At 45.6% G+C, this 22,363-nt stretch overlaps 1 protein-coding gene across 1 annotated transcript in view; it reads right to left on the bottom strand.

Moving 5' to 3' along the window:
* LOC135876858 (elongin-A-like) overlaps positions 1 to 22,363 on the bottom strand; it is a 40,731-nt gene that overhangs the window by 5,590 nt on the left and 12,778 nt on the right. Inside the window, exons 2-7 of the mRNA XM_065402218.1 lie at positions 22,168 to 22,224; positions 16,091 to 16,203; positions 10,103 to 10,826; positions 4,540 to 4,639; positions 3,342 to 3,506; positions 2,612 to 2,709 (exon numbers count right to left, since the gene is read on the bottom strand). Of these exons, the coding sequence (XP_065258290.1) occupies positions 2,612 to 2,709; positions 3,342 to 3,506; positions 4,540 to 4,639; positions 10,103 to 10,826; positions 16,091 to 16,203; positions 22,168 to 22,224 (1,257 nt within the window). The remainder of the gene's footprint in view (positions 1 to 2,611; positions 2,710 to 3,341; positions 3,507 to 4,539; positions 4,640 to 10,102; positions 10,827 to 16,090; positions 16,204 to 22,167; positions 22,225 to 22,363) is intronic.

Raw genomic sequence — 22,363 nt, 5'->3', positions numbered from 1 at the left:
ACATCTAATGTATCCATTGGTCAAAGATTGGATTAAAGGTTGTTTCATTATACTGTAGACAAAGATGGTTATTAGCCAAAATTTTCAAACTTGAGTGCCTAAAGCTAGCATCTAAAGAAGAGTGACCTGATTTTCCAAGAGTACTAAGTATCCAGAAATCCAGTTCAGAAATAATATCTTGCAATTGAAGCTCTTTCACCATACACATATGTAGAAGAGGACAGAGTTGAGGTTATTGCAGCAAATTTACCTTTGATATTTCCTGATTTGTGTGCTTCATTCTGCAACCTTAACCATTTTTCTCTTGGGAATACATAGATTGAAATAGCTGGAACACATGATAGTATCTGAAATCTGTTCTGTCTCCTTCCTTTTTTATTTTAGGGGCAAAAGTAAATGTGTGTCCTATGCTAGCTTCCCTGATTCACCCCTAGTAACAACCTTGGTGCTTTAGATCCTGACATACAGTGAAGAAGCCAGGAGGCATGACAATGACAGTAGAACTAAGAAATCACAGTGATGGGTGATTAGGGTAGACTGTATAGATTCTCTTTTAACAGCTATAAGGAAGCCAGGGAAAACCTTTATTCCCTGCCTGGTTCCAAGCTAAGAGTAATAAAAGCAGGCTGCTTGCATTCTCATATCCCCTTTTACTACCAATGGGTTCTCCAGATAATAATCTCCCCAACTCACCCCAGACAGGTCAGTGTAGGAGTCTAGTTCCCCCTCCTCTCCGCTCCCAGAGCTGTCTCTGTAGCGATGTGGAGCTGTGTGGGAAGAGGCAGTTATCTAGTGCAGTGTCCTAGTCTGTCAGATCCCCTTCTGCTCAGTCTGACATAGTAGTATAAACAGACCCTAGTCCCTGCCTTCAACCAGAAGTTAAAGCAGAAGCTGGGAAAATGAAAATATAATAAAAACTATATTAAACTAGTCCAGAAACAAGCGGTGTCGTTCATTTAATTAAACTTCAAGCTAAGAGCCAATTCTTGTCCCCTGGACCTCAACAGGTACCAAGGTTCACCTGAAGTTTTGTTTTGAGCCCTTTCATGTTAACACTGCCAATGCCCTTTTTACTTTACCTAGGTGTTGAGGGAGACATTTGTCCGGTGGGAGTAAAACAGTTTGAGGCTATGGTCTGCTCAACAGAGCGATGAAGAAAGAGTTTAATAGGTAAAGGGCTAACTTCACTAGGAAAAAAGTAGAATATTGTAGGCAAGGACAAAAATTAGTGATGAGGGATAAAATTGAAGTTAATAGAACTCTATACATATTAGAATTAAAATGCAAGTAAAGGTCAAGGCAAAAGACAGGACAGAAGAGAGTGAGGGTGACTTAAGTTTTTTTGTTTTGTTTTTAAATATTCATCCCTTCTTCCAGACCTTTGTGTGTTGTCAATTTGGATAGGGTTACCATACGTCCGGATTTCCCCGGACATGTCCGGCTTTTTGGTCGTCAAATCCCCGTCCGGGGGGAATTTCCAAAAAGCCGAACATGTCCGGGAAAATAGGGAGGCATAAGCCAGGGTCTGCCTGGCCCCAGCACGACCTGCTGGGTCCGCAGCGCAGCCCAGCCGCCCCGGCTACATTGTAGCGAGCTCGGGGGGGGGGGGCAGCCGCAGAAGGCGGCGGAGGGGCCGCTGCTGCCCCCCCCAGGCCAGGCGGACCACGCGCCCCAGCCGAGCCTGCAGGACCACGGGGAGGCTGGGCCCAGCCAGCGGCTCGGGCTTCCCTCGCGGGCGGCAACTCCCCGACCACTGGGGGACCCTTCCTGCGGCCCCGGCGCCGCGGGAGCTGTTTCCAGTGGGGACAGACAGCCCGGGGAACGTGCTCGGCGGTGGCAGGAAGGAGGCTGTGGCGCGGGGAGTGCGGCGTGTGCCAGGGCTGCAGGGACCCGCGCTGCCCTGGTCCCCGCTGAGCGTCCAAAGCCCCCGCCAGGCAGAGGCTGCCGGGGGAGCAGGGCAGGCGGGGGGGCGCAGAGGCTGCAGGGCGAGGAGGGGCAGGGGTCACAGAGGCTGCAGGGCGAGTGGGGGTGCAGAGGCTGCAGGGCGAGTGGGGAGCAAGGGTCACAGAGGCTGCAGGGGCGGGGGGGGTGCAAAGGCTGCAGGGCAAGGGGGGGGAGCAGGGAAGCACTTAGCAACCCCCAACCAAGATCAGAGCGGGAGGGAGGAGGGGTGCTCAGAGGAGGGGGCAGAGTTGGGGCAGGGACTTTGGGGAAGGGGTTGGAATGGGGGCAGGGAAGGGGCGGGGTTGGGGCAGGGCCAGGGCCCCCTTTGAGTGTCCTCTTTTTTCAGTGTTGAAATATGGTAACCCTAAATTTGGACTACAAATGTTTTGAGGCAGGGACCTGTCCAAGCATACATTCTGTAAAGCATGTACCACACTTCTAGATGCTAATAAATATTCTTTTCAGAGTGTAACTCCTAACAATTGTAGACAAAAAGTCTTACTATATAGAGGGTCTGATCAGTTTGTGAACTAGCCATTTGGGGTGGGGGAGAGTGATACCGTCACAATTTTTACTTTGTAGTTTGTTTTACTAAAAAAGTTATTTTGATTTTGAGCACAAGCAGTCATGAAATAGGTTCTAAGGCATTGAACAAGAAAGACTTTACCGGATTGCACTCCTCTATTCGAAACAACTGCTCTGGTGTACAACGTGTTAGCACAGGCTCAAGAATTTCAAAGGGCACTCCTCCTACTTCATGTAGTGCTACAAAGCAAGACAATATTTTAAGTATCCCACCCATATGTATGCAATAAGATTCACCACTTACAAAACAGTATTATAAATAGCAGATACCCAAAAGATATAGGATTATTTTAATATATACCAATGGAACATGTGTTCTGAGGTCTGGACAATCTAAACTGTTTGTACATGAGCTGTTCTGTACTGACTATTAAAGTGGTAGTTTGAGGAAACGTAGTAGGCAGCCTTGTCTACCCATTTCACCATCTCTACCCATTCTCTCTCTTCCCCCCCATGCCAAATTTTCTCCCCCAGATACGCACCAAAGTTTGGAATACTCACATGCAAGTTAGATGCAAGGGGTGAATGTACATACTAAGTATTTTCTTGACAGTTCATCCCTATTTTATACCAAATACAGTTTTATCTCAGATTAAACATGAGACTAACAGCATCTAGACAGAAAAAAGCAAGAGGGCTTTTTTGGCTTTTGTTTCATGATGTTTCTAATGCCATGGCATCATAGTTTAATGTAAAGTTGGGATTTCCTAAGAAACTTAATTCTTCAATCACAAAAAAGATGGTCTTACACTATTGAAAGCCTAGCATTATAATGCCACTCCACCTGCTGAAACCCATATTAAAGTACTTACAATCAATGTTATTTTGAAGTATACGGATGCACTGTTCATACAGGGTTAGCATCTTTGAAAGATAGACTGTTTTAGAGCCAGAGTAAACCTGCATTTTAGAGTTCAGTCTCCGTCCTGTGAATTGATTTGTATCACTGCTTTGCTGGGGTACTTCTGCGACTGGTGCTACAGAAATTACAGAGAAAACAAGTCTCAAAGAAGGGTTTTGCCTATGTATACTCAGATTCATACTGCAGTTCTTTAAGGATGTTCAAAGCAATCTAGTTTCCTAAAGGCATATAATTAACTAATTGAGAAACATGGCTGGTAGAAAAAATATGCAGTTAATTTTTATTGCAATACGAAGTTCTATTACATCTATTCAGGACTTATTGACATTGTACGAGGAGCAAAAGTGCAGATTCAGTTTCAGCTGAGGCAATGAGTTTAATGCCTTTTACCTACAGAAGCCAGAGTTCAAATGCTGACTTATACAAGTCAAAACACTCTGGTGATTTAGTTCTCGTAAACATTTGTCTAATTTACAAAATTGTATGATAGTTTGGTAAAATTAGTAGTTAAACTAGAGAAGCCAAGAGTTGTAACAGCACAGATATTTCAAGGCCAGAATGCAGTTTATCAGTAGAACTATGCAGGGAAACCCACACAGCATCCACCTGTACATTCTCAGATCATGTCATGCTCCACATTCAAGGAGTAGCAGGTCTGTCAGTTATTATAAGGCTGTCACATCTGCAAGTTTATGTATTTTTTTTTATCCAAACAAGTCAGGTTAATAATACGGAGTGCTAGATTCACCCTAGGAGGTGCACAAGAGAGCAAAGAATAAATGGAGAAAGAAAGCCAGTGTGCCTGAAGGAAAATTAGATGAATGTGGCATGCTCCCTCCCATCAACAGCTTCTTCCACATCCATGGAAGTCCCCCCCCCCGCCATCTCTGTATGGTTTGGGTTCCACAAGCGTTGAAGGCCTTGTCAAAGTGAGTGGAACTGGGGAATCTGCTCCTGTATGAAACGTACTCCCTTCAGAATCTAGTGGATCCCTATGTGGGAGCCAGTGCAGAAGATGAAGTACTGCACTGGCACAAAACACTGGCATGTTTTTTTGTGAGGGTGCAATACACCCCACACTTAGCAGGACTGCTCTGCTAACTGTGCTCATTTTAGTCTCATCGGGAACAGTCTTGCATATTACTTACCTTTGAACTCCGTAGAATATGGGGGAGAAGATAAGGATATCTCTGGCAGAAATTTAGGCAGTGGAGTATTAAGTAGATCTTGGAGCGATGCTGTCTTGGCCTACATGCATTCAAGGAAACACCATTACAATATTCCTAATTCTTATTTAAGATAAAGAAGTCTTCAAATACATCATCAAATGCAAAAGGAAAAGTGTTTCAGGGTAATGACTTGTTGCTTTCTCACACTAAACATTACTTCACCGTAACTATGAATTACTTTTCATTTTATCCATTCACTCATCACCAACACTATATTGCATACAAAAACCCAGTATGTCACAGGTCCCTTGCCACAATCTGTGCACAAGATGGGCTCAGGAAAGAATCACAAGTGTGTAGTGAATGAGACTTTCATCGATAGGATGCTGGTCCAAATCATTGGAGAAGTTGCAAGGCGGGTAGTGAATGAGGGGACTGCAAGAAGATAAGAGATGGTTGTATGGTTAGAGGGCAGTTGAAAACTATCCTGGGGGGGGACACTTCGTCAGAAGTTTTCACAGATGGCCACTAATTGTGTGTTCCTGTCCAACTTGAGGCACCAGGCTCCTCAGTTTTCTGAAGTGCCAAGTACATACTACTGCAAGTGAAGACCATAGGAGCTGGATATGCTACATGGTAATACTTAACTTAAGACTTTTTTTTTTTTTTTTTTTTTTTTAATATAATGTGCCCAATCACTGGTCACTCAAGACTTTTGCAAATTTGGGGCTTTGGCTCCCTAAGGCTCATACCCCCAACTCTAAAAGTCTTCTATTCCCACTCAAGTGTTGTGAAGATAAATTGATTTGATGATGAGAATCAGATATTTATGGTGATGAGTGCCATAAGAAAGCCCATGGGGAATTTTACACTTATTTGGTGTCGGTTCTTGATGTTGTGCACTAAGTAAAATATAGAGCTACCACACATTGAGGATAAATTATTGGACAGCTACCTTTTTACTGAGGCCTTGGCTACACTTGCGAGTTGCAGCGCTGTAAAGCCGCCCCCAGTGCTGTAACTTACTCCCCGTCCACACTGGCAAGGCATTTGCAGCGCTGTATCTCCGTGGTTGCAGCGCTGCATGTACTCCACGTCCCCGACAGGAATAGCGAGTATTGCGCTGCCACTGCAGCGCTGCGGCGTCAGTGTGGCCACCCAATGCGCTGTGAATGGCCTCCAGAATTATTCGGCAGTATCCCACAATGCCTGTTCTAGCCACTCTGGTCATCAGTTCAAACTCTACTGCCCTGGCCTCAGGTAACCAACCATGTGACCCACCCTTTACATTCCCCGGGAATTTTAAAAATCCCCTTCCTGTTTGCTCAGCCCGGCGTGGTGTGGAGTGCTATCAGTGAATCTTTCCAGGTGACCATGCCTCCACGCGCCAAGCGAGCCCCAGCATGGAGCAATGGCGAGTTGCTGGACCTCATCAGTGTTTGGGGGGAGGAAGCTGTACAGTCCCAGCTGCACTCCAGCCGTAGGAATTACAATACCTTCGGGAAGGTATCAAAGGACATGATGGAAAGGGGCCATGACCGGGACGCCCTGCAGTGCAGGATTAAAGTGAAGGAGCTGCGGAGTGCCTACCGCAAAGCCCGTGACGCAAACGGCCGCTCGGGTGCTCCCCCCCCCCCCCCCCGCGACCTGCTGATTCTACAAAGAGCTGGATGCAATACTTGGGGTTAACCCCACCTCCACTCCGAGCACCACCATGGACACTTCAGAGCCGGGGGGGGGGGGGCAGGGAGGAGAAAGAGGAGGAAAACGGGAGTGATGGTGGTGGGTCAGATGGAGACACCCCGGAATCCCTGGAGCCATGCAGCCAGGAGCTCTTCTCGAGCCAGGAGGAAGGTAGCCAGTCGCAGCCGGTACTTGGAGGACAAACAGAAGAGCAGGTTCCCGGTAAGCAGGGGTTTTTTCGGGAAGGAATTTTTTTGGTGCGGGCTCTTTGGGAGAGGAGGGTTAGGCATGCATGCCTAGATGCGGAATAGTGCATTGATGTGGTTTATCACATCGCGGTAATTGGCCTCGGTAATCTCCTCGAATGTCTCATCCAGAATGTGTGCAATGCACTTGTGCAGGTTTATCGGGAGAGCCACCGTGGTCCTTGTCCCAGCCAGGCTAACATGTCCACGCCACTGTGCCGCGAGGGGCGGGGGAACCATTGCTGCACACAGGCAAGCTGCATATGGGCCAGGGCGGAAGCCGCATTGCAGTAGAAGACCCTCCCCTTGCTTCCCAGGTCACCCTCAGCAGCGTGATATCGTCCAGGACGAACTCCTGTGGAAAATGTTGGGACAGTGTTCAGTGTAGATGCCCCCTGAAGCTGTTGGCTCTCCCCAAGGCACAGAAACCCAGAGGACAGTGCAGCCCTGAAACAATCAGTCCCCCTTACTCACCATTTTGAGGCTCCCATGGGATATGTGTGCTCTGTTTTGGACAGGAAAATTATGCAATTGTGTAGACCCTGTGTGTTTTCTACTCCTTAAGTGCGGGGGAAATCATTACTCTGTCTGGTATAAACAACGCTGCCTCTGTTAAATGTTGCATTTTGCCTATACAGCAGCATCAACCTTGAGACCTCAGCCGTCCCTCTTATTGCCTGCTCAGAGACTGCAAAGACTCAGGAAGAGACCGCGAAAAAGCAAAGACGACATGCTGCAAGAAGTGATGCGGCAATCTATTAAAGAGAATGAGAAAGCACAGAACTGGAGGGAGAGAGAAAGCAGGATCCGCCAGGAAAACGCAGCACACCGGCAGCAAAGCACGGATCGGCTCATAAGCATCCTGGAGTGCCAAGCAGACGCTATCCAGGAGCTCGTAGCCATGCAGAAAGAGGAGCAGTACCGCAAACGCCACACCCCCCACAGCCCTTGTCCCAAAACTCTTTCCGTTGTGCCCCACTTTCCCCTCCAACCCACTTTCCCCAACTTCTGTGTTCTTGATGCCACCCGCTGCCTCCAACACCAGTATCTTCACCACCCAGCCCTGGAAACTACGGCCCTTACCCTCTGCACTCAACTCCCATCATCATGCAGCACAGCACACCAGACAGGACATACGCGAATCTGTGATTGTACCGTTCCCCACTCCACCCCCTTGTTTTTTTAAATAAATGGATTTTTTGGCTTTGAAAACATTCTTTATTATTGCATAAAAGAAAGACTCCATAGCCCAGGAAATAAACAGGCACTGCAAGTCTGCTTGTCTGCTTAGCAAACACTGATTCCTAAAGATTGGAACTACTGCACTTCACTCCTGTGCAGGGCACCAGATATCACTGCTGGTTTTCAGCCTCAAATTGCTTCCTCAAGGCATCCCTAATCCTTGCAGCCCCGCGCTGGGCCCCTGTAATAGCCCTGCTCTCTGGCTGTGCAAATTCAGCCTCCAGGTGTTGAACCTCGGAGGTCCATGCCTGAGTGAAGCTTTCACCCTTCCCTTCACAAATATTATGGAGGGCACAGCACGCGGATATAACCGCGGGGATGCTGTTTTCGGCCAAGTCCAGCTTCCCATACAGAGATCGCCAGCGCACCTTTAAACGGCCAAAGGCACACTCCACAGTCATTCGGCACTGGCTCAGCCTGTAGTTGAACCGTTCCTTGCTGCTGTCAAGGCTCCCTGTGTAGGGTTTCATGAGCCACGGCATTAACGGGTAAGCGGGATCTCCAAGGATCACAATGGGCATTTCAACTTCCCCTACCGTGATCTTCCGCTCTGGGAAAAAAGTCCCGGCCTGCACCTTCCTGAACAGCCAAGTGTTCCAAAAGATGCGTGCGTCATGCACCTTTCCGGGCCAGCCGGTGTTAATGTCAATGAAACGCCCACGGTGATCCACAAGCGCCTGGAGAACCATAGAGAAATACCCCTTCCGATTAACGTACTTGGATCCTAGGTGAGGTGGTGCCAGAATAGGAATGTGCCTCCCATCTATCGCCCCTCCACAGTTAGGGAACCCCATTTGTGCAAAGCCATCCACTATTTTCTGCACGTTACCCAGAGTCACGGTTCTTCTGAGTAGGATGCGATTAATGGCCTTGCAAACTTGCATAAACACGATTCCAACGGTCGACTTTCCCACTCCAAACTGGTTCGCGACCGATCGGTAGCAGTCTGGAATAGCTTGCTTCCACAGTGCAATCGCCATGCGCTTCTCCACTGGCAGGGCAGCTCTCAATCTTGTGTCCTTGCGCCGCAGGGTGGGGGCAAGCTCCTCACACAGTCCCATGAAAGTGGCTTTTCTCATCCGAAAGTTCTGCAGCCACTGCTCGTCATCCCAGACTTCCATGACCATGTGATCCCACCACTCGGTGCTTGTTTCCCAAGCCCAAAAGTGGCGTTCCATGGTGCTGAGCATGTCCGTGAATGCCACAAGCAATTTAGTGTCGTACGCGTTACGCGGCTCGATAGCGTCGTCGGACTCCTCACTGTCACTTTGGATCTTAAGGAATAGTTCGACAGCCAAACGTGACGTGCTGGCGAGAAGTCAGCATACGCCTCAGCAGTTCGGGCTCCATTTCCCGCAGACAGATCGCGCTGCACAGAAACAGTTGAAAGATGGCGCCAAAGGTAGACGGAAACAAAGGGATTTCTGGGATGTGAAGCGATGCATCACGGGGCGTTGGGACAGGACCCAGAATGCCCTGCACCCATGCCCCCTTCCCACAACTCACGGCACCAAAATGGGAAGAGGTGCTTTGTGGGATAGCTGCCCATAATGCACTGCTCCCAGTAGCACTGCAATTGCTGCAAATGTGGCCACGACAGTGCGCTGGGCAGCCATCAGTGTGGACAGACTGCAGCGCTTTCCCTACTCAGCTGCATGAAGTCAGGTTTAACTCACAGCGCTGTACATCTGCAAGTGTAGCCAAGGCCTAAAGCACCAACTATCCTGTCCATAAGACCCTGATTCAAGGAAACACACTAAGTGCATCCCTACTCAAAGTATCAGGGGGTAGCCGTGTTAGTCTGTATCTACAAAAACAACAAGGAGTCTGGTGGCACCTTAAAGACTAGCAGTTTACTACTCAGAAAAGAACTTTAAGCATGTGTTTCAATCATATGGAATCCAAAGGGACTTCATGTTCTTAAAATTGAGTACATGTTTGAGGGATTTCATCAATAAGAGCACTTCTCCACAGGACTCTGCCTTACTTAGGCCATGACTCAGGAAAAACAGTGTAATCACATCATTAAAGACCATCATAATCCATATGCACAAGGAGGCACAATTAAGGTTTCAAGGGTAATCTCAAATCTGCAGTTTTATTTTTTTGGCGCTTGACTTTGCTGTCTGAAACATTTAACTTTTACTCATTATTTGATCCAAAAAAAATAAACTACAGTCATATTTTTCTGGGTCAAAAATGATTCCCAATTATTAGTAACCACTTCTATGTGTGGCTGATATGTCAAAGCCATGCAATCTGAGGTTTGAGATAAAACATACGGAATTAAACTGCAAAATAAATTTGTTAATAAATGAACTCAAATAAATTAGCACTTGATTTCATGTTAGCTTGACTAAATAATAGTTTACCTTTTTAGTGGGACTTTCTGACTGATCATCTTCTGATTTGTGTGGTTTTTCCTCTCTCTCTTTCGTGACAGGGGATATTGAAGTTTTCGGCGATAACGAGCAGTTTTTCTGTTCGCAGCCCTTAATGTTTTTTGACTGTTCACTTGTAGTACAAGTCTTCCTCTTTCTTTTATTTGAAACCTGATCATAATTAAGATAGGATTCAAAAGACATAGTGGGGGGCTCAAAGTCCTCATCACTGGGCAACTTTGGTTTGTTTTCCACACTAAGTGTTTGTTTTAATTTTCCTGTGTCCTCAGAGTTTCTCTGTTTGGAAAGATCCTTACAAGACCCTTTTGTTGGCAATAGGTCTTTTTTGCTGGCTCTAGGGGAATGGTGCTTTTCTGAAGGTTTTTTGCTGGCTGCAGAGGTTGTTTCTTTGCAGTCACTTTTTGTGTTTTCAGGATTGATGCTTTGGGACATATTTTTAGAACTATTTGAGCTATGTATTTTGCTTTCACGTCCATTAGAAGACTCAGTATCTTTATTTCTTTGCTTATTCTCTGTAAAACTATGCTCCTTCTTCCATTTATCAGATGTGGGAGATCTTTTACAATCTTCCGAGGCTGGTTCAGATGTTTTTGTCTTGTCAGAGTGCTTATTCTCTTTACAAATCGATGATTTTGTCTTGTCCAATGAGAATTCGTTCCTCTTTTCATTGTTCTGTTTTTTCCCCTTGTGGTCACTGAAATACAAGACAGAACCAGAACAGACCCCAATTTAATACTCAATTACCGAGGGTGACCTTCAGACCTTTTACCAATGTTATTAGTAAAAGGGAAAGTTTTAAAGCCACATGCAACAAGCGTCAAATGTTTGAGTTGTTTAAAAGTCTTCTAGGAAAGTAATGAAGACATTTGTATTGCTATGAGCTGGATGAAACTTTGTTATGAGTGGACTTAACCTCCTGCTGAAATTGACAGATGTGAACTCACCATTCAATTAACCTAACTATAAGCATAAGCCCCCAACCTAAAACAAAAAGGTGTGTGAACATGCCCAGTAGCTTTGGCTGAGTATTGTTTTGGGTAGGGTATGTGTGTGTGTGAGTGAAAAGGGAGATCACACAAAGGGAGAAAAGACAAGTGGGGGTGGGGGGAAAAAAGAGGATAGCCAAGAAAGACAAGCAGGAGCCTCTAAGCAAACAGTGACACCTCCGAAAAAGCTAGAGTGCGCACTTTTGGCTCTGGTGTTGGCTAAAGAGGCTTGGGAGCTGTAAATTAAGAAACTGCTCCTTTTGTTCTTGGTCCCTTCTGCATTCAGAGACACAGGACTTCATACATTCCTTTTAAATAAGGAAAGATTGCAAAGAAAATACCAGACTCCATCAATTTCTACTTCTAGCTGGAACATTCCCCAGGGCCACAAACTTTTAACTAGCTGCTCAGGTCAAAAAAGGGCAACAGAATTAATAACTTGGTTTTCTGCAAAGTAATATTTTCACAAACCCAAGTGTTGGACTTGAAATACTTGATGACGTCCCTTGAAGCAAACACTAGTCCCAGTACTGATAAAGCAGCCAAGTTCAAGTTCAAAATCCACTTAATGCTCCTAAAAAAAGGGACTTCATGAGAAAATACAAGGTTGGAAAAATGATGTTTGTGCCTTTAGAATTATAGTAAATGCACCTTTAGAAAACTGTGCACCTGTTTTCCATCAATGGGGCAACTGATATCAGACAGGGCTGCACAAAAGCTGTCTGAGCAGTGCTTACAACTGCATGGTTGTTGGAAAAGGAGTACAAACACTTTTTAGTGACAGGGCCTACAGGGTCAGGTGTTTGATATGAAATCTTTCCTTCAATCTATTTACCCTTGATACATCAGGCTTTTCTTCCTCTTTTCCTCTCATTTGCCACTTCAGCAGCTAGAGTAAATCCTATCTGAAGGCACCCCACAATCTCTCAGCCTCTACAGGTTGGCACTCCAGGAGCAGCAGCTATCAGCAGATGGCCAGATGCAGCATCTCTCTGCTTCTCCCCATGGCAGCAGATCTCCCTTAACATGCTTTGTAAAACGTACCAGAAATCCTATAGTGCTGCTGTAACTCTTTCACATTGGCACAGGGTCCCAGTGAAGCAGAATGTGGGTCCAACCAACTAGCAACTGCTGCCACCAGAAAGTGAGAATAAGCTAGCCACACAATTTCCCCAGCATGCTTCCTTCCAGAGACGAACAGCAGCCAAATATTTATTACCTATTTCAATATAAGCTGAATTCACCCCAGATTCTGGGCAGTTTACTGGTATTGAAAAAACATTCAATAGAAATTTAAGACGTAAAACATACAGTTCAACTAATAATGTACCTTGGATTTTTCCACCGCAAAAAAAAAAAAAAAAAAAACGAACAAACTTCAGAATACCTCTCCCACCCTACCTGACCTACCTAACCCCAAATCCACGGGGACCTTCAGCTCTCAAGCTATCAGCTTATCTCTGTCCCAAAAATATCAGGTAAGAAACTGTAAAGGGCATAAAACACATTTGGCCTGATGAGGGCAGCAGGGGCTGTATCACTGAGACGGAGATTATGTCTCTACAGTGGAGCTAGTGAACAGGAGCAGCAAATGGGAATTTTGCAAGGGAGTTCTCCAGGTGAAGGAGGAGTGACTACGTGACCCTTGGGGTGAGCTGTCTGTTGTGTGCTTGCCTGCAGTATATATAGTGTGGTTGGTTTGGAGGGCCCCCCCGCCCCCCATGTGCTCAGTCTAGTGGCCTGTTAGGCAAGGCTGAGAGCTTCTTAATGAGGCTTTGATCCCTAATCCCTTTAGGCTCCATTAACCATTAACTAGGGGGCAGGGCTACTCAGGGAAAACATAGGTTTAAAAAGGCAGCTCCTAAGCAACCATAGGAGCTAGCAAACAAGAGCAGCAAACAGGAGTTTTGTGAGGGAGCGTGACACCCAGATACACCAAACCTTGTCTAAATCATTGGTCACCAACTGGTCGATCCTAGAGGATCTCCCAGTTGATTGCAATCTCTGGTGGCACAGCGGGGCTGCCGCTAAGACAGGCTCCTTGCCTGTGCTGGCCCCACCCTGCTCCTGGAAGCAGCCAGTGCAGCCCCGGGGTCAGGGGTCTCCCTCTGTGCACTGCTCCTGCCTGCAAGCACCACCCCCACAGTGCCCATTGGCCGGGAATGGGGAGCTGCAGCCAATGGCAGCTGTGGCTAATGGACGCTGCAGGGGCAGTGCTTGCAGAGAGGGGCAGCACACAGAGCCATGTGCCTCGTGCACCCCAACCCCCCACCCCAGAGCCCACAACCCCTGCTGAACCCCAACCCCCTACTCCAACCTGGTGAAAGTAAGTGAGGGTGGGGGAGAGCAAGTGACGGGGGGGTGGAGTGAGTGGGGTGGGGCTTTGGGGAAGGAGCAGGACAGATCCTGGGTTGCCCTTAAATTCAAAAAGTGATCTTGGGCAGAAAAAAATTGGACACCACTGGTCTAAATTTAGGCCAATCAACACCCCAGCCAGTCTCCTTCCCATCTACCCCCTGCCCAAAAAAAAGCTGCAGGGGTAAAAAGAGTGCAGGCAGCAGCTAAGCAGCAGAATGGGGGCTATCCAGTTTATTGCACTGAATGCAGCATGGGCAGGTAGCACCTGTGTGCATTCAGTGTCTCTCAGGGCCATACACTCTATGGAGAGCAAGGGCTTGAGACCAGACTGGCTGAATTGGAAGAGCTAAGGGAGACAGAGGTACATCGATGAGACTTTTGGGGACACTAGCGTGATCCCACCCCGGTCTGACAGCCTCTGTCCTGTTGAGGCAGATGAAAGTCTCAAGGAAGGAGAACATCAAACTGAAGTGGAGGGAAATGATCCCATAATTGGGACACTCCTTCCAGATGATGTCAGGGCATCCTCTCACACTGAGGCTACTTCTCCAGAGGAGGGAATCCCAGATATTAGGAAGAGACAGGTAATAGTAATGGGGAGATTTGAGCATAGGAAATACAGATAGCTGTGTTTGTGATGTCCAGGAGAGGCACATAGTGAATTGCCTGCCAGGTGCAAAGGTTGCAGATCTCCCAAGACGTCTGAGTAGCATGGTGTGGTATTGACACCCTTACTTCTGCGACACTGCCAGAAGTGGGTCCGACCCAGCCCCAGGGCGCCCTCAGTCCTTCCCCTCTCCAGAGCTTGGAGGTTAAAGGGGCCTTGGACTGGCTGTGGGGGTGGGGGGTGACCACAGCACCACCCATAAGGCTGGCCCTTTCCTTCCCCCCAAGAAAGTGACAACCCTCCCACACCGTGACACCCTCACTTCTGCACTGCTACTGGAGTGGGGCTGCCTTCAGAGCTGGGTGCCTGGCCAGCAGCCACCACTTTCTGGTGGTCCAGCTCTGGAGGCAGCACCACCGCCAGCAGCAGCAAAGAAGTGAGGGTGGCATGGCAGGGAGCTTGTCACTTTTTGAGGGAGGGGCAGGGCCAGCCTTACAGGTGGGCAATCCTGTGACCTCCCCCCCCCCCCCCATAGGCAGATTTCATGGGGAGACCAGATTTCACGGTTTGTGACATGTTTTTCATGGTTGTGAATTTGGTAGGGTCCTACATACGAGCAGTGTGGGGGAGTGGCCGGTGGTCGTGGTACATGTAGGTACCAGTGATATAGGAAAAGGTAGGAGAGATGTCCTGGATGCCAAATTTAGGCTGCTAGGTAAGAGATTAATGTCAAGGATCTCCATAGTAGCCTTCCCTGAAATGTTTCCAATTCCATGTGCAGGGCCAGTTAGACAGTCAGAGCTGGAGGGTCTCAATGTGTGGATGAGACAGTGGTATAGGGAGCAGGATTTTAGGTTTATTAGGAACTGGGGAGCCTTTGGGGAAAGGAGGTATGGAACAGCTTCCATATGAGGAAAGATTAAAAAAAAAAAAAAAAAAAGATTTCAGCTTGGAAAAGAGACGACTAAGGGGGGGATACAATAGAGATCTATAAAATCATGGCTGGTGTGGCGTGAGTGAATAAGTGTTATGTGAAGGGATAAACCCCACAAGAACCGGGGGCACCCAATGAAATTAATAGGCAGCAGGTTTAAAACAAACAAAAGGAAGTACTAATTAACACAACACACAGTCAACCTGTGGGACTTGTTGCCGGGGATGTTGAATCCAGTTTTGGCCTTCACAACAAAGAACTAAATAAGTTCATGGAGGATAGGTCCATCAGTGACTATTAGCCAAGATGATCAGGGATGCGACCCCGTGCACTGGGTGTCCCTGCCAGATGCTGGGACTGGACCAGAAGGGATGGATCACTCAATAATAGCCCTTTTCTGTTCATTCCCTTTGAAGCATCAACACTGGCCATTGTTGTAAGACAGGATACTGGGCGAGATGGACCATTGGTCTAACCCAGTATGGCTGTTCTGATGCATTTACTTTGTACGTAAGTGGGAATCAAAAGTCAGACAACAAAGAGGGAGAATTATATAGGAGCCTCATATAATTAAGCCATAGTACCATTAGTGCCACAGAACTCAGGACAGTTTATAGTAAATGCCACTGAAGTCAGAACCAGCAAGAATCAGGAATGGCCTTGAAATACATTAACTTGTAGCTATGCTGAGATGCTTCACACACGCTCCACTTTTTTGTTCTTCTTGAGGAATATTTCATGTACCTTAATAAGCTTAAAGTTGAGAGGTTACTCCTCTTCCTCTCTTGGAAGTAGCATGGTAAGGGAAAGGAAATCAAGTGACTGGAGATGTGATGAGGAAAGAACAACATTTAACTAAGTACCACCACATTAGCTCCCTTCATGATCTGTACTTGCCACTTCCCTGAAGAATTTAGACAATGATACCTTATTACTACTTTTTGGACGTCTCGTATCGGTCTTATCTTATTATGCTAATTTCATTGTATAAAAAACCAACAGTCTGAATAAATGATAAAAGTATTACATTGGACAACAATTTATCTCAAAATTAAAGTTAGACTCAGACCTACCTTTCATTTTCTGGTGGAATAAGTTTTTTCCAGTGGTTTACCAGAGACTTAGCTATTTTTCCAGCAGTGGCATGTTTCCTAAAACTGTTAACTGTTTTTCCTACTCCAGTTTCCTATTGAAGACAGTGCAAGGAGGACAGAAACACATGACTAACATCCTGAATATACTTTTTCTACTAACTATGGTAATTAAATTCACACAACAATAAGATGGTAATTGGAAAAAGCTTTTGACAGATCACTCAGATCATAAAGATAATTTTTGTACCAGAAACAAATATTCCAAGGGAGCCAAAGCAAAACCACGCATTTATAACCCAAAATACTGGTTATGTGTAATGTGAATATCTTTCTATATTGAAGTTTCATAAAACTTCAGCAGAGAAATTAAGTTACTTCTTATCATTTAGCTGTCTACTTCTGGCAGTTCACTCAGCTTGAACATTTTTGTCAGCCCTGTCTACATAAGCACAAAAGGCATCTCTCTCAATTCGGTTGGGTTAGCTTGATTGAAACCCTCTTATTAATGCTAATGTAGACAGAATTTAACACCTTTAAGTTCATTTGAACTGGCTGTGTTGTAGTCAAACTATATACACACCTGCATTAAGGTATGTGTGAAGTTTTACTAGAACTAAACTAATTTGACTGAGCTATTTCAATTGGGGAAAAAATACACCTTTTTGCCCAGGTAGACAGACCCTTCAAAATTAGACTGTTGAAGTTCATTTTCTGGGACTCAGTACAAGGATTATTCATATTGCAGTAGTGCTTTGGGGCCCCAGCCATAGATCAGGACACCACTGTGTTAGGCACCACACAAACTGTCCTTGTCCTGAAGAGCCTGTGGTTGTGGCCACACAACATTGCAGGTGAATTTGCGTCATGAGAGCATATCTATTTATATTTGGTTACATATCTCCCTCTTTAAGATGTACACAAACACTAAAATGGTCCTTGTGACACTGAGCTGGAAAGGGGTAAACAGCCAGCAGGCTAGAGTAACCTAAAAATCAACCTTTAAGAACATATTAGGGAAGTATTGACATGGCAAGCAGGGCCATTTCTTGTAGATCGTTACAAAGCCATGTAAGTAGACTAAATCCTTTGAAATGCAAGTCTGTATTGTCAGAGAATTAGAAGTAAATACTAAAGGTAGTTGTCTGTGTTTACCTAGATCTGTTAGAAGCTTCACAATGTGATTTCATTAGCTGGTAGATGATACACTTCTCTTCCTGTCTGTTACTATATTTTATTGATTCAGAGACCAAAAGGAAATATTAGCAATTAGATGACGTGTGGTGTAATATTGTCTTTATTTCTCTTTGACATCTGTAGTAAACTACCTGTGAATCTCTGAATGGTTAATTGCCTTATGCTCATCAATACAACTAATTACCTGTGTATACAAAGGAAATACGAATTGACTTTAAAGCAACAATGTACATTACCTATCCTTCATCCAAGGAATGCCTGCTGTGACAAGAACTTTGGGGACCTGATCCTGTTCATCTCAGATCTGCTTGAACTTTATCAGGGGAAGTTTAAGTCACAAGATTGAGGTCTCCAGCTCCATTCTGGTTTACCCTGTTATTTCTCACAGAATAATTTAAACAAACTGTGCACATGGACTGTCTATCGGACTATAATCTATGGAATTGATTCTGGAAGAACTTTTTACAACTCAGCAGCTCACCATCTCTGCTATGAAACTGACCTGAGAACTTTATTCATATTGTTTGTTTTCTTTTTAAATAAAAACTTAGATTAGTTAATAGGAATTGACTGCACGCATATATTTAGGTAAAATCCAAAATATTCATTGACCTGGTGGGTAATGGTGTTCAATCTCTTTGGATTGGTAGAACTTTATATATGGTGAATAAGATTTTCAGTAACCCTCACCATATTCAACTTGGCTGTCTGGGTGGGAGCCCTTGGCTGGATTGCTTTAGAGGAGCTTTATTTTGGCTTCTGGGTAACCAGTACGGTGTTGTAGAAGCTGTTTTGTTGCTGGCTTGGTGAATCTAATTATTAGAATAAACCACCAATTTGGGGGATTGGCTGCCCCATTCTTTGGAGTTTGCCCTGATTGATCAATCTCAATGAGGCCCCTCCAGCAACCATGGTCAGTCCTATACTAAGTTGACAGTTACCTCTTAACTGTGATTAAGTTACCTCCAGCTAAGTGATAAGATATTCCTGTGACATCTGCAAATAAGAGTTATACATGTGCTTTTCCTGCTCAACCAGCTGTCCATGTGGCTGTTCAAAAAAAATTTCACTTAATGCAGAAGGGGCTTCAGTGACATCATCCAATACTTTTCAGCAATGCTTCCTACATGTCTGATGGTTCCCAGTTTGCTTGAAATTCATACAAGAGAAGCTCTAGCATTTCCTAGGATTAATGTTTGAAACATCTCATGATAGAATGATAACAGTACAATAAAATTATATAGAATCATAGAATATCAGGGTTGGAAGGGACCTCAGGAGGTCATCTAGTCCAACCCCCTGCTCAAAGCAGGACCAATTCCCAACTAAATCATCCCAGCCAGGGCTTTGTCAAGCCGGGCCTTCAAACCCTCCAAGGAAGGAGATTCCACCACCTCCCTAGGTAACGCATTCCAGTGCTTCACCACCCTCCTAGTGAAATAGTGTATCCTAATATCCAACCTAGACCTCCCCCACTGCAACTTGAGACCATTGCTCCTTGTTCTGCCATCTGCCACCACTGAGAACAGCCGAGCTCCATCCTCTTTGGAACCCCCCTTCAGGTAGTTGAAAGCAGCTATCAAATCCCCCCTCATTCTTCTCTTCTGCAGACTAAACAATCCCAGTTCCCTCAGCCTCTCCTCATAAGTCATGTGCTCCAGACCCTTAATCATTTTTGTTGCCCTCCGCTGGACTCTCTCCAATTTTTCCATATCCTTCTTGTAGTGTGGGGCCCAAAACTGGACACAGTACTCCAGATGAGGCCTCACCAATGTCGAATAAAGGGGAACGATCACGTTCCTCGATCTGCTGGCAATGCCCCTACTTATACAGCCTAAAATGCCGTTAGCCTTCTTGGCAACAAGAGCACACTGTTGACTCATATCCAGCTTCTCGTCCACTATGACCCCTAGGTCCTTTTCTGCAGAACTGCTACCTAGCCATTCGGTCCCTAGTCTGTAGCAGTGCATAGGATTCTTCCGTCCTAAGTGCAGGACTCTGCACTTGTCCTTGTTGAACCTCAGGTTTTTTTTTTGGCCCAATCCTCTAATTTGTCTAGGTCCCTCTGTATCCGATCCCTACCCTCCAGTGTATCTACCACACCTCCCAGTTTAGTGTCATCTGCAAACTTGCTGAGAGTGCAGTCCACACCATCCTCCAGATCATTAATAAAGATATTAAACAAAACCAGCCCCAGGACCGATCCTTGGGGCACTCCGCTTGAAACCGGCTGCCAACTAGACATGGAGCCATTGATCACTACCCGTTGAGCCCGACGATCTAGCCAGCTTTCGATCCACCTTACAGTCCATTCATCCAGCCCATACTTCTTTAACTTGGGGGCAAGAATACTGTGGGAGACCGTGTCAAAAGCTTTGCTAAAGTCAAGGAATAACACATCCACTGCTTTCCCCTCATCCACAGAGCCAGTTATCTCATCATAGAAGGCAATCAGGTTAGTCAGGCACAACTTCCTCTTGGTGAATCAATGCTGACTGTTCCTGATCACTTTCCTCTTCTCTAAGTGTTTCATAATTGATTCCTTGAGGACCTGCTCCATGATTTTTCCAGGGACTGAGGTGAGGCTGACTGGCCTGTAGTTCCCCGGATCCTCCTTCTTCCCTTTTTTAAAGATGGGCACTACATTAGCCTTTTTCCAGTCATCCGGGACCTCCCCCGATCACCATGAGTTTTCAAAGATGATGGCCAATGGCTCCGCAATCACATCCGCCAACTCCTTTAGCACCCTCGGATGCAGCGCATCCGGCCCCATGCATTTGTGCTCATCCAATTTTTCTAAATAGTCCCGAACCACTTCTTTCTCCACAGAGGGCTGGTCACCTCCTCCCCATACTGTGCTGCCCAGTCCAGCAGTCTGGGAGCTGACCTTGTTTGTGAAGACAGAGGCAAAAAAAGCATTGAGTACATTAGCTTTTTCCACATCCTTGGTCACTAGGTTGCCTCCCTCATTCAGTAAGGGGCCCAACACTTTCCTTGACCTTCTTCTTGTTGCTAACATACCTGAAGAAACCCTTCTTGTTACTCTTAACATCTCTTGCTAGCTGCAATTCCAAGTGCGATTTGGCCTTCCTGATTTCACTCTTGCATGCCTGAGCAATATTTTTATACTCCTCCCTGGTCATTTGTCCAATCTTCCACTTCTTGTAAGCTGCTTTTTTGCGTTTAAGGTCAGCAAGGATTTCACTGTTAAGCCAAGCTGGTCGCCTGCCATATTTACTATTCTTTCTACACATCGGGATGGTTTGTTCCTGCAACCACAATAAGGATTCTTTAAAATACAGCCAGCTCTCCTGGACCCCTTTGCCCTTCATGTTATTCTCCCAGGGGATCCTGCCCATCTGTTCCCTGAGGGAGTCAAAGTCTGCTTTTCTGAAGTCCAAGGTCCGTATTCTGCTGCTCTCCTTTCTTCCTTGTGTCAGGATCCTGAACTCGACCATCTCATGGTCACTGCCTCCCAGGTTCCCATCCCCTACTAATTCTTCCCTGTTTGTGAGCAGCAGGTCAAGAAAAGCTCTGCCCCTAGTTGGTTCCTCCAGCACTTGCACCAGGAAAACACTTTCCAAAAACTTCCTGGATTGTCTGTGCACCGCTGTATTGCTCTCCCAGCAGATATCAGGATGATTAAAGTCTCCCATGAAAACCAGGGCCTGCGATCTAGCAACTTCTGTTAGTTGCCGGAAGAAAGCCTCGTCCACCTCATCCCCCTGGTCTGGTGGTCTATAGCAGACTCCGACCACGACATCACCCTTGTAGCTCACTTAATTATAACTATCACCCTCTTTCTCCACTTCACTTAAAGGATCCCAAATGGCCTGTCACATTATTACGAACAATGACAGAGAACTTCAGTTAAATAAGTATCCCACAGTGCTTTCGGATTTTAAAATATCTAATCACTATGTGAAGGGGATTACTTTATCCAGCACTGAAGTGCAGCAACACTGCACACTCAAGTATGACCATATCCACACAGAACTAAAGCTGAATTTAGGCATGCAAGATGCCATTATGAGATTTGGAAATTGGCCAGGATACCCAAGAGAATACATTTCCTCTTGTTAAAAATATCTGGGCATCTTCATAGTCCACAAGAGGTTAGGACCTTGCTATGCAGCACTCCCTAACAGCAAGATGGAGAACTGGTTCACTAGTGACTGCAAAGAAAAATGCCACCTCCTAAATACCAAAACTATGCCCTATAATGGAAAGGCATACCTTGGAAGTCTCCCATATACATACTGACACTGCTTATCGCAGAAAATCTGATAGGATGTGGCCTGGTGTGAAAAATAAAATACTAGCAGAACCAAGAGCATCATTAACCTATGACTACTAGGATGCTTGTTCTAACTGCAGAATCACAATTAAAGAAGGGATTTTGTGTTCCTTGGAGGAAGGGAAGAGTAATCACTGGTGTAAAATATGAATTGGTCATGTTTGTTTCATCTTAGGTACAGAATCAAAGCACCAGCACATGTAAATATAAAATATAATTGTGAGAGCGCACAAACCTACTCCATCATATTTACACAAAGGTCATTGCACTTGGAGGAAAACCTAACCAGCACGGGATTCTGTTCTCTGGATGCTCAGTAGAAAAGGCCAATATTGTCACTATCAGCCATGCTACCATATTTGCTGGGTGAGGCGAAGTGCCTCTGGGTAGTTTTTGGGAAAAGACTCCATGGTCCCATATAACTTTTTATATTAAAAATGAATTGGGATTAGGATTCAGGATTGCAAGGGGCAGCAACTTTCCTGGCTTCTATGATTGCAAAACACTGAAGATGCCACAGGTAACTTCATAGATGAAGGCTTTCAGCACACAATTTGTCACTTACCACTAGAATGTCCAGTGAAATATCCAAATCCTGAAGTCCCTTAAGTGCTTTTATAATCTGGAAGAAGACATTAGGTCAGTATACAAGTATCATTTAATTGAATTTTATCCTACTATTCTTACCCTCTCCTTGTAACAGATGCCACTTGAAGATGAAGAATTCCTATCCTAACCTCTCAATTGACACTTGGCAATCT

This window comes from Emys orbicularis, chromosome 3, assembly GCF_028017835.1.
Source record: "Emys orbicularis isolate rEmyOrb1 chromosome 3, rEmyOrb1.hap1, whole genome shotgun sequence".
Taxonomy (NCBI): Eukaryota; Metazoa; Chordata; order Testudines; family Emydidae; genus Emys; species Emys orbicularis.
This window is presented reverse-complemented; position numbering and strand designations above follow the sequence as displayed.